The sequence below is a fragment of the Beta vulgaris genome, chromosome 1 (genome assembly GCF_026745355.1).
Source record: "Beta vulgaris subsp. vulgaris cultivar EL10 chromosome 1, EL10.2, whole genome shotgun sequence".
NCBI classification, from domain to species: Eukaryota; Viridiplantae; Streptophyta; class Magnoliopsida; order Caryophyllales; family Amaranthaceae; genus Beta; species Beta vulgaris.
Window position 1 is genome coordinate 5,229,061 of NC_079202.1, and position 17,035 is coordinate 5,246,095.

The 17,035-nt window shown below is 32.7% G+C and overlaps 1 protein-coding gene and 1 pseudogene across 1 annotated transcript; both read right to left on the reverse strand.

Moving 5' to 3' along the window:
- Positions 1 to 498: 498 nt before the first annotated feature.
- LOC104905800 (leucine-rich repeat protein 1-like) lies at positions 499 to 7,800 on the reverse strand (annotated as a pseudogene).
- Positions 7,801 to 8,589: 789 nt separating this feature from the next.
- On the reverse strand, positions 8,590 to 15,360 carry LOC104905769 (BRASSINOSTEROID INSENSITIVE 1-associated receptor kinase 1). Its single transcript, XM_010694399.4, is given in 12 exon segments — positions 8,590 to 8,902; positions 8,905 to 9,052; positions 9,297 to 9,691; positions 9,904 to 10,245; positions 10,334 to 10,465; positions 10,852 to 10,907; positions 10,990 to 11,061; positions 11,169 to 11,240; positions 11,870 to 12,013; positions 12,395 to 12,466; positions 12,560 to 12,689; positions 15,129 to 15,360. Coding segments are annotated over 12 exon segments (1,815 nt in total). The 5' UTR covers positions 15,217 to 15,360; the 3' UTR covers positions 8,590 to 8,738.
- Positions 15,361 to 17,035: the final 1,675 nt, after the last annotated feature.

The following is a 17,035-nucleotide window of genomic DNA, read 5'->3' on the forward strand; positions in this document are numbered from 1 at the left end:
GATATTACATTTTAAACTATGTTTGTGATTGATCTATCATTATATGTCATTTTCTTGATCTCTATTCATCATTAATAAATTCTTGGATAAATTCAAATTTGCATGAACTTGGTGTTTGATGATTGATGTCTGGATAAACTTGATGGTGTTGGATGAAATTGGAGAGATTTGGTGCTGGAATTGTAGGTTGGAGAGCCTATTTCGTAATGTTTCTGGCATTTTGGCCAGTTATGGGAAAGCAACTCTGGTTGGGGTTTGTGTGCATATAAACCGCTACTTCGAGTAGCGGTTCATGAATGCCAAAGTTCCAGTTGCTGCCTACATAGAACTGCTACCTAGAGTAGCGGTTATTCTCATGTACCACTACTCTAGGTAGCAATTTACTCTAATAACCGCTACTTTGAGTAGCGGTTAATTTTAAAACAAAAAAAAATAATTTTCTTGCGAGCTGTCCTGCGTGGGCGGTACCTATGGAATTAATTTGAACTTTGACGCATGTAAAGAATTGATACCCATTTTAACATTATTCAAGGAAAAAATTTAAAAAATTACAAACATATGAAGGAATACATTCTACAAATTACATTTATCTTCGAACTGTTGCCAATTCAAGTTTTAATAGAACAACTAAAGGGAAGTAAATGAGCCATCCTGTACGCCGCATAATTCCATTTCCTAGTTGACAAATTTTCAATTTAGTTACAATATCATAAAAACAAAAAGATAAAGAAAAAACATCTCACCATATTACCTAGATGAGATAATAATATATCATTTGTTCTGTTCTTTAGTACATGTATAATAAAAATCGAAAACTCATATTAATTATTTATAGGTAACACATCTATGGAAAAAAGATAAGCTTTTAGGTGTTCATGTCAAATTGTTGCCTTATATGTAATAGAAGAAGAAATTGAAATAAAATATTTCCTCTATTATAAACTAAATACAACCAATGGCGGAGCCAATATAGGACATGGGAATGCACGTGACCCCCCGAATTTTAAAAAAATAAGGTTTTTGGTTTAAAAAAGAAAAAAAAGAAGATAAAATGTAATCTACATCGTTGGCAGCCTGATGTCCTGACAGGAGTGAGAGTCCAAACTCCAAAGGCTAGGAAGTGAAAACAGAAAAGTCATTGTGACTTGTCTAGTTGTCTGCCATTTCCACAGTTAACAATCCCATGCTTTAATCTTTGTACATCTACCAATACAAAATAAATTCAATTTTAAAAATTAAATGTTCCTTTTCTAAACCTAATATATTCACTTACTCACAAAATTTTTCCTCCTCATTCACTGCAACTTTCAACGGACTCAAACTCACCGCATTCTCACACAGCGTCGCAGCCAATCCAGCCACCGAGCCACAGCCCACGCGCCGCCCAACGCACATGCCGAAAACTAACAAACAACCACTAGTCGACCATCGCTATTCAACTTATATCCACGTCGTCAGGTTTTTGAAAAAAAAATAATTTTTTTACATTATGGATTTTCTATGTTTTATATTAAAAATCTTATTTGATTGATATTAATTGGGATATTTGCATAATTATTTGAATTTGCAAATTTGTGATTGATGTACTTTGTTAAGTTTTAGAATTGAAATAAGAGTATGAAATTAGGTATTGGTTTTGTTAATTTATCAAATTAATTATATGATGGTAATATCTTATTTATCAAATAATAATAGTAATTGAAATGAAAGTATAAAATTAGGTATTGTTAATTAATTTATATGATGATTTTATAAATGTGTTTTTTTTTAAAGGATAAATGTGATTTTTATTTATCAGTTATGTAATATTTTTCTTAGTTTGAGATGTATGACCGTGAATATTAAGCAATGTTTTTTGAGTTGTAAAATTTTGAATAATTGTATATTTTTTGTCTTCGTCGTGCACCCCCAACTTTAAAATTCTGGCTCTGCCACTGAATACAACACTTTGACGTTATTCATAATATACCTCCGAGTACATATTTTCAACAATATATAAAAAATAAATATTATCATGTAAGATGTTATACGATTAGTCTCAATTTAAGTTAACAAACTAACAACTTTTATACTAATAGATAATTAGATATATAAATGGTCAATGTTATGTGCTGGCAAACATAAAGGTGAAAGTTTTGCATTTATCTCTATTATATAAGTAAAGGGAGGAGGTGCGGTGTTCTCTTTTGAAGTGACTAAAATATCCTCTAATAATTTAAAACAATTATTTTCTTTTAATAAAAAATTGAAAAATGAGAATCAATAATGAAACTTGTCATATAAGTAGGTCAAAAATGGAATATGTAATACCATTAATAACTTGAAAAACTAGATTGACACAATCAATTCACAAAATCAATTAGAATCTTTAACAAAAAAAAAGCAATATATCGTGATAACATAATATTTCATATTTACAAAGTTCAAACAATATGGTTTATTAACATTTATAATTTTTAAAGAACTATACTAGAGTCGCTGAAAAGAAAATGATTAAACTATCGACCAACTTTTACAGTGACGGTATTGAACAGTTAAAAATCATTCACCTTTAATTTAAAAAGATAATAACATCTACAAAAGAACCTCAATAATTTACATTACTATCAAAATAATTTTAGATAAAAAAAAAAATATGTCCATTTGTATACAACTACATTAGATTGTCGACGCACGCATCGCGTGCATATGCAACTAGTTTAGAAGTAAGGGAAGTATAACTCTTCAAACAAAAAAAAAATGAAATTCACTCCATTTTTTCTATTATCATTTCTAATATACGTATATATAAGCATGTAGAAAAATTTCAATTCAATGTATATTTAATTATTTTTTAAATATTTTTTTAATATATTATTAAAATTATAAACTTGGAGAACTAACAATGATATAAAATCACATTGTTAAGGAAAAACCTGTAGATGAACCTGGTGTGTTTTGGATTTGATTACTTGTATTTCCTCCAGAATATATCAAGTTGGGATTACCAGTGAAACTGCAAATAAAAAGCATGGTGAATTGGTAATCTTTGTATCACCTGAAAATCCTTAAAATATGAGATGTTGGTAACATATGAAGGAATCATATTTACCTCGTGTGATTAAAATACGCAAAGGATCCATTGAGAGGGACTGATCCTGATAGCTGATTGAATGATAAATCACTGCGAAAATCCACATTTTGTAAAAATAACTATAAGAGTATAAATCTCTTGTAATCAGGACATTCTCTCTCTATATATAAGTCGTATTCTCAACTATTGCATATGGTATCATAGCCAAATTTTTCCTTCAAGATGTCGACTTCTCAAAGCCTTGATTTTCGACATCTATGGCGTCTCTCAACCCGTCGCCACTCACCATTTCGTAGAGCCGGACCCATAATCAGAATTGGCGGGTCTCATATCCAATTGGATACTAAACTTTTGGACCCTGAGTTGGAACCGTTGGGTACCAGTCTACCAGGTTTAGAACTAGGTACCCAATTGTTAGTTTAACAACCTACAAAATGGATCAATTGAGCTACAAAATTCAAAACACAATTAAATGGGTCGAAAGGCCTACTAATTCGTTACTCTTGCAACTTTTTACTTAATTATATTTAAGCCATATGACCACCTCACATATGCCAAAAACCAATTACATGTACCGGATACCTGGTTTTAGAGGCAGTTCCACCGGTTAGCCAGGCCAAAAACTAGTTATACCGGTACCCAACAGGTATCGGGTCCGAAAAAATACTATCTAGATCACTTGGAATCGTATGCAATCGAGTATCCTTTTTTGGACCCTCACCTAGTTGAATCGGGTCGAACCCGACGAGTCCGGACCAGGTCCGAGTACCCAGAATTTTCGCTCAGCCCTAGCCACGCTGGATCTTCAATCCTACCACCGCCTCCACTTTTTCTTCCACTGCTTCTTTGTGTAGTGGACCTCTTTCAAAATAAGGGTGTGTTCTTTTCACCTTATTGGAACTGAACTTATCTGAACTGAACTTATTAAACCTGAACTGAATTTATTAGACCTGATTCAATTTATTGGACCTAATTGAACCTTATTGGAACTTATTGGACCTGATTGAAATTTATTAGACCTTATTGGACCTAATTGGAACTTATTTGACCTTATTAGACAAAATTATTGATGAGTTATAACATAAATATTACCCCTAACGTACTACTCCTCAAAAGTTATTATGAAATAATAATTATTAAAATTTAGCCTTTAAAAAAATATTTATTATTAATTATCTCTTACGATAAGTAATTTTAACAAAAAAAAAATATACTATTTATATACTTGTCTATCCAAACTTTCACCACTAATATATCTAATAGTCTTGTTAATAGTAATATGAATAATAAAATAATAGACAAAATTACAAGTATAATATTATACATTGTGCTACTTTAATTCAAAAATTTAATAATAACATATTCAGCTAATAGTAATATGAATAATAAAATAATAGACAATAATATAAATATTTAATAAAATAATAGACAATAATACAAGTATAATATGATATAATCATTGTTGTACTTTAATAAAATTCTAATAATAACATAATCAACAAATAGTTATATGAATAATAAAATAATGGACAATAATATAAATATTTATTGATCATTGACTATTTGGACCTTATTGAAACTTATTGGACCTGATTGGAACTTATTGCACCTGATTGGAACTTATTGGACCTTATTAGACCTGATTGAAACTTATTATCCTGATTGGACTTGATTGAAACTTATCTGAACTTATCTGAACTTATTGGACCTGAAACTTAATTTATTAAGGTAAAGAGAACGCACCCTAAAAGTGGAGGTGTTTTTGGTATATGATTTTTTGGTAGTTTTTTTTTTCATGTTGTTAAGAAATCAAAAAAAATATTTTATAAATGACTTTTCAAGTAATGTTTTAATAGCTTTTTTCGATCGGCTCTCAGTTTTTGAATTTATTTGCACTAGACAACCAACATCAGTAACTAAATTTACCAATCACTTTTACTTCATATATAGCCATAGTTAAAAAAAAAAAAAATACACAAACTAATAATACTCTCTCTATTTCTTTTTAATCTACACTTTCTTTTTTAATCCATTTTTTTAATCTACACACTGTTGTTTTTTTATTTTTGGTAACATATCACATTAGTTTCTCCTCCTTTTCCACCCATGTCATTCATTTTTTAATATTTCAACCCACCCTTTTGTTTCTCTCCACCTTTTTCAGTTTCTCACTCATACTTTTGTACTTTCTCCTTGGTTCCAAAATAAAATGAGTAAATTAAAATGAAACGGATGGAGTATAATATAGCCAACAACTGGCCAATTGCTAAACACTCGGATAACAATAAGGGTTGTTTTCCTTTGTTCCTCTTAAGATCAATTTTCATAGAAAACGAACAAGGTAGGTTGAAACTCACACAATTTGCAGTGTTGTGATAGTAGTTAATGATCTTGGTATTTCTCCTGACAATGTGTTGTTGTTCAGCCGCCTATTATTGCACAAAAATAATAGAAAAGATTAAGCTTATAAGTGGTTTTATAGGATGAGATATGAGGGTTGAAAAGAAGTGAAGACGTCCTAAAAAAAGATGCATTGAATCATACAAAAATCGCAATCTTGTGAGCCTGCCCAATGTGTTAGGAATAGGTCCAGTTAAATTGTTGAAATAGAGATCCAAGCTCACTAAGTTTGTTAGATTTCCCAATTCATGTGGTATTGTACCCTTTATGTTATTGCTAAAGAGCTCTCTGCAAAGAATAAAAAAATATTAACAATTTTGATCTATAACATCATTAATAAATATGTCCTAGATAAATATAATACAGCCCAAATATGAGAATGTCTTCTGGTAAATTTATGAGTTTAACTTACAAGTATTGGAGATTGGAAAGTTGACAAGCGCTGGAACTAGTTGACCACTTAAATTAGCATTTCCAAGATCACTAACCTCATAATAAAAAAAATCGATGATTAAAAAAATATTAGCTGTGAAAAATTAGCAAATAAGTAGACAAACATACAATCAATTTTGTGCCACTTACAAGTACATTAACCAGATACAGGTGTATTTAGAGACTAGAGCATGGTACATCCTCTCACATTCCTCTCTATAAGGGTGTGTGCATATGAGCATATCTACGCCCAATAACCCCAGGTCTATTAAAAGCAAATTGTGGCAACTTACAGTCTAGTAACACTGTTATCACTGTTGCATGTAACATGATACCATAGACATGGATTCTTCATACTAGCATTCCAACTTGTCGTAACTCCACTAGGATCAACCAGGTTTAACTTGAATGTATACAAAGCATCACCTGAGTTACACACAAAAAGGTCGTTATGTCATGCATATCTGAGTAATTCGTCAGCATTCCATCCTAAAACCAATTGATAATAGGTGGAGTAATCTGTCAATCTATATATTAGTCGTTCTCTCTCAAATTATTCAATGTGAGACAACTATTTCCTAACTCACATGTGTGTTATACACTTATGCAGCTTAGGCACACCCATGCCACTGTTTGTGAGTCCACTTGAATTAATTAAAGTATGAAGAATTCATATTAAACACCAACATACACACAACATACATGGACTTAAATGAACTAATACAAAGATCAAAATTGATAGTGATATGGAATAGATACTCAATTAGCGATTATAATTTATAGCACAAAAGAATAGCACTCCCAACACTGACATTGGGTAGGTCTAGGGGAGTCAATCTGGGTTACCGAGTGGGTTTGGGTTGGCCGAGTTGGGTTGGATGTGTTTCGGTTCGGTCTGATCATACTGGATCAAACCTTTTCGGATCGAGTGTGGGTTGGGCCGGAGCCACTTAGATCGGGTCAAGCCCGACCAACATATACTCAAGTGTGGGTTGCGTATGGGTGGGACCATTTCAGCTCGGCTCAAATCGATTTTGGGTAGATATAAGTCCGGTTCTAAATGGGTTTGTGCAAATCAAGTTGGATTCGGATGGACTTCGGTCGGCTTATGTGGTGTTCCGATGGACTTGGGTCAGATCATATTATCAAATATGTCCACATATTTTAATAATAACAATTTTTTAATATCTTATATAGAAGTATTTAAGAACATCAACTAAAGTTATGAGCAAAACATATTTGGTTGATAATGTTGGGTTGGTAATGGGATGGATTGATATGGGTCGAGTTACAATGGGTTGGGTCTATTTGGATTCGCGTTGACTTTAGGTCAGATGCAAATTGAGTTTAGATTTTGGTTTTAATTCGGATCTAACTGGTTTCGAATTAAGTTTGAGTTGGTAACAGATTGGGCTTGGTTCTTATATGCCCGGATACAACTAGGTTGGGTTGATTCTAGATCGAAATGAATAAGTTGGAAGACCTAATTATGTCATATCAGAACAGACCGGATGCGGGTGGACCCGTGGCTAATCTGTTTTTGACACCCCTCCGTAGGTGGGCTTATAATGGTAAATACTATAATTGTTCCTAAGACTTGTTGTTTCTAATAATCTCTTTCACATAATAGCAACAATAATCGTCATCACCAGTTCAATACTCACAGGTGGACAATGAACTAACAAACACAAGTTACTTAGCTATAGTCCATAGTAAAAGGAGATAGGAGAGAGAAACTAACCTTCAACACTAGCAGACGCATAGTGATAGTAGTAAGTCAACACCAAAATCAAACAAAAAGGACTCCATTTACCAGAAACAGCCATTTTTGAATCTCTTCAGACGAAAGACAGCCAACTTGTATTCTTTATCAACCTTAACTCCTTCAACTTAAGTATTCATTATTTATTTAGCCACTAATACGCGCCATACGCGGTCATTTAATTCTTCTTTCTTTCTTTATGTATAACGTCTCTTTGATTTGACTAGTACTACAAGTATTTTATTTTAGTTTATTGACATGAAGCTGGAAATAATGATTTCTTTAACTAAAGCGTACTCCAAATCTGACTATGGATTTTTTTAATTATTGTCTTTGAATATCTTAGGTAATTATTCAGAAAAAAATAATTAAGTAATATTTGGTTATACAATATTAATACACTTAAAATAATTTTTTTAATGGTTGTTTTATACACAGTTTTTAGTGCATGTTTTATCATCTGTAAAATAATTTGTACATGTTAGGATATGTTCTCTTCACCTGAACTTATCTGAACGATACTTATTAAACTTGATTAACTCCGATTTCACCTTATTAGACCTGAAACTTAGTTTAATTGGCAAAAAGTAGTTTTTTTTCCTGATACTATTAAGAATTTATGGGTCAAGTATTTGGATTTAATATCGAAGACATTGTATCCATGAAGAACAAAAAGCAAATGAGAAAAAAGCTAGGAACTATCCCTTTGCTCATTTCCTTGTACTACCACCATGATGTAGTTTGAGAACAAGAGAGCATTGCCATTACGGTTAGTTCGTTGCCGCTTCAACCGGGTTAAAATAGAAACAAAAGGAGTGTACTTAAAGATTACCTTAGTTCAATCACTTATCTCCTTGTAACAAAAATGTTACTCAAAATTTTTTGATTCAATTTACACATAGTAGACTTACACATTCACAAGGAAGAGAATATGAATCATGTTAAATAACAAAATGATGAGTTAGAACAATAATTTTTTTCAATACAAAAAGAGCTTTTACATACAAAGGCTTGGAAATATAATTACATTTGAAAGATACAAACAACAAAAAAATGAAGAAAATATAAACATTATCTGCCAGTAGACAATTCATCAGGTGCTTGGTTTGAAGTAGAGTCAAGAACACGATCAATATTAGACTGGTGGATGTGTTTAAATTTGTGACTAGTAATCTCTTCCTCCTCCCATCTCACCCATCTTTCACCCAAACCATCACCTTCAAGCATTCTAACACCTCTGACATCTTCGGACGATCTATTGGAGAAGTATGTCTACAAAGTAGAGCAATCTTTATCAAATGTTCAGCCTCATCTTCAATAAAATTACCCTTCAGATCACCATCAACTAATGCCTTCAATTTCTTCTCCTTCAAAACTCCTTTCACCTAGAATTAGATGCATATATAATAAGTATTAATAAGTTCAGATTTATTCTAATAAGTTTTATAGGTCCTGTTTTGATAAGTTCAAGTAAAATAAGGTGAAGAGATCGCATACTAAGAAGATCACTATGTAATTATGATAATAATATTAACTTGAAACATCAACGAGGAGATGGCAGTCAGGTTGAGATGAAAAAAATAAGAAAGCATCTTCATAGCTAATCAAGCAAAAGGAGTAAGTACATACCCAATCCAGCCACGTAATATCCTGTTGATCAGTTGGTGGGAGAAGATGGGATGCCCTTTGTCCAGTGATGAGCTCCAGAAGCATAGCTCCATATCCAAAAACATCAGTTTTATCTGAAGATTTTCCAGTGGAGAAATACTCAGGTGCAATATGCCCAACTGTGCCACATACTTTTGTAATAACATGAGTATGTTTGTAGTCCATAAGTTTCGCCAACCCAAAGTCCCCAACAACTGCTTCATACTCCTCATCCAAAAATATGTTATCAGTCTTCACATCACGATGGATGATTTTCGTTTCACAATGTTCGTGCAAATAAGCAAGCCCCCTAGCGACTCCCAATGCAATCCGCTTCCTGATTTCCCAACTAAGCGGTGAACGTGTTGCTGGGCGTTCTACATTTAAGAGAATAAAACCTTTGTTAAAAATTAATTGAAGTAATAACCAGACATTCTTTGTGCATTTTAAGTTAAGCGTCTTTTAGGGATTAAATTGTGATGGACAGTTGTAGTACTTAAACTCAATTCCATAACAAATGTGGCCTAACTATTTATGGAGAGAGTTATACAGAACATCAGTAGGTGGCCATTACAGAGAAAGATAATACCTCTCAAGCAAGAGGCTACGCTTCCATTAGTCATCAGAGGATAAACAAGCAATCTTTCTACTGGCGTTGTGCAAAAACCATACAAACGAACCAAGTTGCGATGGATAGCCATGCTAATCATTTCAACCTCAGTTTGAAACTGGATTTCTCCACCTTGAGCACATTCCTCTTTGAGTCTTTTAACTGCCACTAGGGTGCCATCAGCCAAACGTCCTCTATAAACATTTGCAAATCCACCTCTACCAATGAAGTTTTCATGGCTAAAAGAATCCGTTGCAATTTGTAGTTCTTGCAAGGAAAATTTCTTCAATTGTCCCTGGTGAAGTTCTGGATGCTCTTCATCTGTGTTCAAGAAATAAAAAATAAAGTCCGATATATCAAATGTAGTACTAATATGAACCCAACAAGCTGTAACTGAATTTCCACTAACCAGGAACATCAAAGAAATGATCTCGGTGTTTCCCACGTCGCCACAAAGCAATGCTAACTATGCAAGCTGCAATGAGCAGAGTGACACCAGCAGCAACTCCACCAGCAATAGCTCCAATGGAGCCATTACTTCCTGAAAAATTGTTCATAAGATCCCTTGTTAAGCAATAATCTCAACCAAGATGCTTTGACATTTACCAAAAGGGGAAAACCGTAGGGATTCAAAGATATCACCACCATAATATTATATTCTCTCCGTCCGTCAAATGTTTTCTCATTTGCTTTTTCAAAGTCAAACACTCAAACTTCACATACTTTGACCATTTATTCTTACGATTATATAAGAGAAAAGATATATTCACGTGGATCTTATTAGAGTCGTCTCAATGTATTTATAATTTTATTACTGCATAGTTAAAGATAATTGTGGTCAATGTGTATTAGACACCGTGAAAAAAACAAGAAGCAAATGTGCGATCCTTTGGGGGTGGAGGGAGTAATACTATAGCAAAAGCAAACCTGGTTGAATCGTAGGACTTATGGCAGGCATCCTCAAATTATTATTGCCAGTAAAACTGAAAAAAGGAAACATGCCAACCACCTCAATGTCACGAAAAATTTTGAGACATGAGAAAGGAAAAAGGATAAATGATTGACCTTGAATTGGTGAGCCTTGAGAAGGATCCATTGACAGGAACATCTCCTGTTAGCTGGTTGAATGACAAATCACTGTAAGAGAGTTATATACCTCTTCTAACTAATCCTAGAAAAACTCTGTATACTAGTGACCCACGTCAGTTTCCTGATAGATTTGAAAAGAGCGACTTATCACTTACAGGATGTTCAGGCTTGATATAGCAGTCAATGACCTAGGTATTTCTCCTGACAAATTGTTGTTATTCAAGTTCCTATCATTATAAAACAATCATAATGTCACAAGGGTTGTTAAGGAAAGACAAGGGCACAAGGCAACACTCTGACAGAACATCTCAATTAATAAAAGACATTTTGGTAAAGAAGATGTCTGGAAAATGCTGAATACATGCACAAGTCTAATTCAAGCGAAGCACAATTCTCATTCTAGAAGGACGTGTGCTGACACATAAATATTTAAGCATGTATATCCACGAGAATAACAATAACCATAATGATACGCCCGAAAGAAATAGTGTAACTAAGAATCAACACCTTAAAAGCCTGTTGTTTTTCCCCTCTTTTTCTCTTTGACAAAAAGACACACCCCCTCTGGCAGGAGCAGATAATCTATAGAAGCTTAAGCCATATATGTGTCTCACTGTACATGTTGTACATAGAAGTTAATAAAGAAGTATATTCTCAGACTTTCATGACAATATGAAAAAGAGTGGATAAAAACTAAAAATATAAGATCTTAATTAGTTGTAGACAGTGATTAGTATCATGATTCAGACACCAATGCAATATTTGCAAAAGCTTACAGTGCAACAAGTCACATAAACGAGGAGGTAAATTAATCCGTATGTTTAGCAACAAAAGGTGTGAGAGGATGCATTCATACAAGTTCTGTAGACTAGTGAGATTTCCAAATGTATCTGGAATAGGACCAATAAGATTGTTGGAACTGAGATCCAAACGCTCCAAGTTTGCCAAATTCCCTAACTCATGTGGTATTGTACCATTTATATTATTGTTGAAGAGGGACCTGCCATGAAAAGGAAAGGAGAATCATGCACCATAGTTGGGAAATAAGTATGGTAGAAATAATAAAGGGATGTGTAAAATATGCCTTAAATAAAAAGAGGCAAAAGTGTATGTGCATTTTCTTTTTCTGAAAGATCTTAATTCAACTCATCACTATGTCCTCAGAATTTGGACATATACAAGCCCGGTGACTCGGTGAGGTTCCATCATGAAACCATTTGGCAATAGTTGGAGTAGCCCACTAGCCTTATATGGTGGGTTGTTGATCATCCTCTATCTTGTTCTTCAACATGGGACAACTAGCCCCAACTCGAATGTGGGGCTTTCTTTTAACAGCAAAAACAACCGCTAGTAGAAGAAATGCTGTCAGAATTTAACTTACAATTCTTGGAGATATGGGAGCTGGCCAAGTTCTGGAGCAAGTTGACCAGTTAACTCTGAATTTCCAAGTTCACTGACACAAAAGGTTAAGTAACTTGATCAGCTATACTAATATAAGTAAACTTTGCAAGCAAGTATAGGATTCAGTCATAGTAGTACAACTTACATTTTGGTGACTCTTTCATCTACGCATGTGACATGGTGCCATGTGCAAGGACTAACGAGGTGAGACTCCCAATTATCCATTCTTCCATTAGGATCAACCAAATTGGATCTGAACGCATATAATGCATTGACTGTGTAATAGACATAAAACCATCATCAAAGGTGATTATGCTTATGCAAATGCCATGAGCAGCATCGAGGAAAGTCGATCAGAATATCTAGAATATATAAGGATTGGCTTCCATATCTTGTTCATAACTTTCGACTATATGGAGCCTTTTTTATTTACGGTGAATGAAGAGACCACACATCGCTGAATAGAATAGACAAAATAGCATGATCATGTTCTAAACAAATGTTTCCATTATAAAATGGTCTAAGGTGCACCAAATGTATAAGCAGAAGTGAGTTTCAGCCAGGAATAACTTATAGTGATGCATCCAAATGTTCACCTTTCCATTGCTATCACATGCATTGCCTCATGCTATGCATTCCTCTTCTACCTCTCATTTGGTTGATGTTAAGTATTTTCAATTTTTCCATATACTTGCAGGGCATGCGCGTCTACTCATGATTTGATCTTACAAAAATCCAAGCATTCTACTATGGTCTGGCTTATCCATCCAGACACTATTCCATCAACTACAAGGTCTGCCATCTTCCTAGGTCCTAATCTCATTTCTTGGTGCTCAAAAGAAATTGCCTATTGTCTCTAAATCTATAAGATATTGAGTTGTGATCTACATTGTTGCTCATACCCCATGGACACGCTAAATTCTTGTGGAATCGGACATCTTCCTTACGTGCGCCTATTAGAGTTATTGCAACAACATTTCAATGACTCATACTATTGACATACTTGTCCTCTATAGTTGTAACAAGCAAATCATAACAACTAATCACTTTGTCCTTGAACATATTCCGCCATGGAGATCTTGTAGTTCTTCATGTTCCAACTAAGTTATCATTGTTTTGTCCTATAATCAGTTTTTTATTTTTAGAAAGCAATTTGTCCACTCAGGACGATTCATCGATGATATTAAACGCTTGATGCAATTTTTTGACGACATATTAATCAGGAAGCAAAACAAGAAAAAAGTTGAAAAGAGATTATCATTGGTTTTATTCACTAAACAAAGGCTTAGAAAGTTCAATGTGTATTGCCCAACCCAAGCTTTACAAACTCAATCAGATGCTCAAACTAATAGTTGGCAATAGAGGAGTGAAAAGCACACCTATGTATCCCAAGTGAGGTTCCATCCCAAAACAATTGGCAGTAGAAGGAATACGCCACTTAACTTATGAACCATTGAAGGTATTTGCTTCATCTTTCAATGTAGTGACAAACATAATACGATGAACAAAACAACATCCTCAATGAACAAACTAAGCAACATGAAAATGAAAGTAGAATAAAAGAACAACATACGAGACTCAATGAACATCTGAATCAGCAATGAACAATAAGAGAATATATCTGATGAACAACCACTCAACCTAATGAAGAGACAAATAAAACAAATAAACAAAGAAATATCTGAAATAAACAAACTAAGAAACATAAAGATAAAGGTTAACAAAGGAGAATCGTCGAGATCGATGTTTATTAGAAAACAGTTGATGTATATTAGTTTCATATGTTCATTGGAGAATAGTTAATATACATTAATTTCACGTGTTTTATGTTTTTTAGGTTGCATTTTGGTTCGTGTCTACCATTTTAATAGAAAACGAGTCCACCATCTACCAATTGCTCTCTCAGTTCCCAAGTAATTTGTTATGTTTTTGAGTTGATAGTCAAAACATACCAACTTTGAGGAAGTATTCAGTACAAATTAAATTGAGCTATTATGATGATAAAATGAACAAAATATTATGACATTGTTGTTGGGCCCGGAAAATTTCATATTAGCAAAGAAGGAATTAAATATCAGTTAGCAAGAATCATGTGATTGGCATTGACTTTGGGTATAACTGTTGGAGTAAAATAAGGAGGAAGTTAGAGATAATCAAGGCACTACCTATCTTCAAGGGAGTTTGGAAGCATCTTTGAAAGATATCCCACCTATATATATATATGTAGTTCAATGTAACCCTAGTTTCTCTTCTACTACTTCTCTCTCCACGCACACATTCATGTTCTTTATTCTCTACTCTAATATTTTCCATAGTGGCACAAGAAAGCTTGATATTGTATTCTACCCTTGTATGACACCGTCGGCATATTAGTGGATTGGTGATCAAGAGCATCACCTGCGGTTTTTCCCAACATTTGGGTTTTCCGCGTCAACAATTCATTTGTCTTTTTATTATTTTATTTCCTTTACATATTTAATTTATCCGTTAATGTTGATTGCCATAGTGTAAAGATCTCGTTGTTGGTTCCCTTTTCCTTTTGCGTACTTGGTACAAAATTGGCATAAACAATTGTAGATAGATAAATTTTATTATCATAATGTTAAACATCAATGGTAAATAAGTTCACAAAGGTTGGGACAATTTAGTTATCAATTTCTAGTGAAAAACTCTATTATGTTAAGAAAATTAGAGCAGGAGAGAAAAAGATTAACCTTCATCATTAGCAGAAGCATTGTGAAAAAAAGTGAACACCAAAATCAAAGAGAGAGAAAACCCAATTGCGGAAATAACTTGCTCCATAATTTTGTTGGGTTCTTGTTAAAAATTAAAAATGGGGATTGTAACTAGTTGAAGCTGTTTCTTCTTTAGTTCATGAGACAAGCTAAAAAGAGGAGAGAGAAAGATATGAAATGCAGACAACTTTTTTCAACTAATGGGAAGAGTGTCCTACCATAACTTCCTCCTTTCAAATTATCATATAAAATTCACTTTTTATAATAATATTATTATAAATACATTGTCAAAATCGCAGACCAAAGACACGGTCTATATATTTTCTACTTTTTGCATGGTCCTGTTTTTTAGAATACTAGTTTTTTATACACGCTAGGTGTACGGTAACATTTTGCCATAATTATTTATCAGTTTGAAAAAAAATTAAAGTTGAAAGTTCTTAGTGTAGGCTTTATACTTTAAATATGTTATAGTTTAGTCGTAAAATATACTTCCTCCGTTTTTTTATAGATGCTACATTTCCCTTAAATGGAAATGTCATAATAGATGCTACATATCATAAATGGATTCCTTTTCACCATAAAAATCTTAAAATACTATTAAAAAGTTGGTGGTCCCCCACATTCTCTTTTAAAATACTCATACTTTTTCCTTAATAAATGTTTTTTTATTCAAAAAGTGGTGGTCCCCTACTTTCTCTCTCTACCTTTCTTAAAAACCCCCCACTTTCTCTATGTAGCAAGAATAAAAACACGGAGGAAGTAAGGCTTTAGTACATAAAAATTATATTGCAAAATGTAGTATATAGAGAAAAAGTTACATTTGTACTTGTGTTAATACAATACGCGTTTCATAAATCCATATAATAATGTTTCAAAGTAATAACTCCATCTAAAAAAACTAATAACCATATAATAATATTTCATAAATCATAAAAAGAAATGTATCTTTTTCTCTTAGTACACCTTCAATAACCATATAATATTTCATATAATATTTTATAGAAATTTTAGAAAGAGAAGTCCACGACTCTGTAGTCTGTACCAATACACATACACACCAAAAATTATCAAACTCACGCAGAAATTCACTCATTACGTTTTTTTTGTTAGAGATTTCATTCTTCAACTTTTCTCCACCCTTCTTTCTTTTTTCTTCTTATCTGCAAAAAATTTCAAGCTTCAATTTTTTTAGAAGCATTCAAGCTTTTAGTTTCTTACTCATTTTTTTTTTTTGCTAATTTTTTCTAGATTATAAAAACTGGATAGTCCACAAATCTTTGAAAATAAACCTTCTTAAGCTTTGTGCTTGCTTCTAAAGCTTCCATCTTTTTTCACAAGAAATTTAGCTTTGACTTTTGCACTTCAAACGCGAGAAAAATCACACTATTTGCCATTTTTTTGGGTTTGAATATGAGTTGCCTCTATAATGAGAATGTCGTGTATTTTTGTTATTGTCTGTGGTATTAATTTTGTTGGTAAAAGAATTCTTTTAGGGCTTGTTCTCTTCGGCGTAAAACAGTTGAACTGAACTGAACTGATCTGAACTGAACTTATCAGAGCTGAGCTGAATTGAACTGAACTGAACTGAACTGAACTGAATTGAACTGAATTGAATTGAATTGAATTAAATTAAATTAAATTGAAATAAACTGAATGTAATAAATATATAAATAATATTTAAACAATAATAATATGAATATTAAATAATAATTATAATGATAAGTAATAATAATGAATAATAATAATAGTATTTTGGATATTTTTAAATGATAGTTATAAATAAATAATATTAATAATCATAAATTAATAATAATAATAATTAATGATAATAATGATAATTAATAATAATTATTTTATAATATTTGTATTAATATATTAATACT